Here is a 2,585-nt window from a genome sequence, read left to right as displayed (position 1 = left end):
AAGTGCTACTGATCATGTTCAGAGCCCCGAGTTGGAGTGGCTCTCTCGCCCAGCCACTTCCCTCAACCCCGACTTGTTTATTTATTTTCAACTGCCCCGGGTGTTTGTGCGCGAGGTCGCAGCGGCGGGTGCTGGGGGGACACCGCTCCGGAGGCGACGTTTTCCCCGAGCTCGGGGCCGTGGGGGGAGCGGGGAGTATAGAGTACCCAAGGGACTGGGGGGGTCAGGAGGGCCGGCCCTGGGACATCCGAGCGCCCTCCCGGAGGATAAAGAGCGAACGGGGCTTTTGGCGCCAAACGCGCGGTCCCGCCCTGCGCGCGTGGAGGGGGGGCAGGGCCGTCGCTCCCGCCTTTCTCCCCCTGTTTCCTAGCTCTCCTTCCTGAGTGTGTCAGGGTTTTTACCGATTTTTTTTTATTGCCTTTTGGGGGGGTTAATAATATCCAGCAGCTTCAAAGCGAGGCAGTGACAGTCATCTGTCTGCGAGCAGAGGGTGGATGCGGAGGCCGGGGCGGCCGCGGGGGCCGGCGGGCGGGCGCGGAAAGTGCCACAGACACCATCAGCTGCCTTTTTTTTTTCTCTCCCCTTCCCCCCGCCACTCCTCCCCCTCACACACCCACCACCATCACCAAGGAGGTAAGAAGAGGAAGCTGCAGGCTCTGGGCTGCAGGACAAAACCCCAGTCAAATAAATCCAATTCTCTATCGCGTTTGAGTTGCCGAGAGGAGGATGGGGCGGGAAGGGGAGCGCAGGGGCAGAGCGGAGCGTGAATGGGGTTCTCACTGAGCAGAAGGAAATCCTGGAGGATATTTGTGTTTTGGTTTGGAGCTGTCGCATTGAGATCGCCAGTGTTTTGTAGGTGCCTCTTTACTGCTTTGCATTTTAAACGGTTTAATGTATTTCCCTAGTAGAAAAATGCACAGTCCTGGAGGCGCTCAGGGGGCGGGGCGGGAGCGCAGCTGAGCCGAGCCGGGCGCGTTTCTCGGCGTTTCATCATAAGGCTTTTCAAGGATTTTTTCTTCCCCCTCTTTTGGTCTCCGTTTCAGCGTCAGCTGTTGTGAACCCAGCAGAACGATTTCCTTTCGCGGTACCATTACCAAACTGAATGGAAACGCTGACTGGCTTCTTTGGACTTTAAGCCTTTTTTTTGGTTTTGTTGTTGGGATTTTTTTGTGTGTGTGTGTTTTTTTTAATGTCTGATGCAACGGAGCTCTCGGCGGAGGAATGGGGCAGTGGTTGAATGGCCGCGGGTAGTGAGTGGGGGTCTGGCCGAGGTAAGGGCAGCACCGTACATTCCCCGGAGTGAGAGAGCTGGAGAGCGGGTGTGTTTGCAGGAGGTTTGAGTGCATGAAGTGGCAAAATGAGCAGAGTTGTTGTCCTTGCAACCTCGCTGTTGCAGGAAAAAGGGGGAGAAAAACTTCCCGTGCCTTCTTGGCAAATCAGGAGGCTTTGTTGGTGGCGCCGGGGTGGTTTTAATGCATTTTGTGCGTGAGGTTATTACATAAGGTTGATAATTTCTGTTGCTGCTGGATTTCCCCTCCTCTCCCCCCTCCCCCCGTGGTTTGTGTGCGGATTTCGCTGGCTCGCTTTGAGTGAGTGAACTGGCGATTTGCGAAGTTGCAAAGAGCCCCTCCGCCCCCTTTTTTGCATCCTTCTCCTCTCCCCTTTGCACTGCTCCGCAGATGACAAAAGGAGTAAACTTCCTCTACTTTTGCTGGCATATTAAGAAGCCTTTCTGGAGAGATTACGGTATCAAAGCCATGCATCTGTCTGTAGTTACTCTGCAGTTTTGAGCGTTTGAAGCGGTTTGGGGAGAGCAGGCGAGGGCTATGAGCACAGGCTGGGTTTGTGTCCCCGCGGAGCGGCGGGGCAGGCTCTGCACGGGGGAGCACTACCTGAGCGCTTTGCTTTCAATATCTTGAGTCGGGAGGAAAGGTGTGAGATGCATTTTTTTCCTCAACTTGCTGAAGGCTCCCTCTGCCTTGCTATTGATGGTGGGATTATTATTTTTTTTCCCTTCCGTTAGGAGGGAGTCACGGTCTTGGCTGCTTCTTAATTCGTATTTTAATTGTGGTGTTTTTTTTTTTTTTTGGTTTAGTTTCAGGTCTTGGGAGAACCTCTTTTCTTCTTCTTCTTGGTGGAAATACCCATAAAACCTGTCTTTGAAACCATTGCCCGACCCAGGGATCAGCAAAAAGAGACCCGTAATGCCAGGAATGGTCAGTAAAAACCCAGATCTCGAGTTCGACTCTTTGCAGCCCTGTTTCTATCCAGACGAAGATGATTTTTATTTGTGCGGGCCGGACTCCGCTCCCCCCGGCGAGGACATCTGGAAAAAGTTTGAGCTACTGCCCACCCCTCCCCTGTCTCCCAGCCGGGCCGGGCTCCAGGAGCACCCTCCGGGGTGGGGCCCTGTGGCGTGGGGAGGGGCGGCCCTGGGGGGCTGCCGCCCCACCGATCCCCTGGACTGGGCGTCCGAGCTACTCCTGCTGCCCCCCGAGGCCGACCTGTGGGGCGGCGCGGACGGAGGGGACTTCTTCGAGACGGGGCCCGGCATGACCAACAATCTCAACTCCATCATCATCCAG

General features: G+C 55.5%; 1 protein-coding gene across 1 annotated transcript in view; it reads left to right on the top strand.

Annotated features, from left to right (window-relative positions):
• Positions 1–864: 864 nt before the first annotated feature.
• The window catches only part of MYCN (MYCN proto-oncogene, bHLH transcription factor), a 4,771-nt gene continuing 3,050 nt past the window's right edge, over positions 865–2,585 (top strand). Inside the window, exons 1-2 of the mRNA XM_029965778.1 lie at positions 865–1,271; positions 2,096–2,585. Of these exons, the coding sequence (XP_029821638.1) occupies positions 2,205–2,585 (381 nt within the window). The 5' untranslated portion in view covers positions 865–1,271; positions 2,096–2,204. The remainder of the gene's footprint in view (positions 1,272–2,095) is intronic.

Source organism: Manacus vitellinus, unplaced genomic scaffold (assembly GCF_001715985.3).
Source record: "Manacus vitellinus isolate BGI_N305 unplaced genomic scaffold, ASM171598v3 scaffold_11_pilon, whole genome shotgun sequence".
Taxonomy (NCBI): Eukaryota; Metazoa; Chordata; class Aves; order Passeriformes; family Pipridae; genus Manacus; species Manacus vitellinus.
This window is presented reverse-complemented; position numbering and strand designations above follow the sequence as displayed.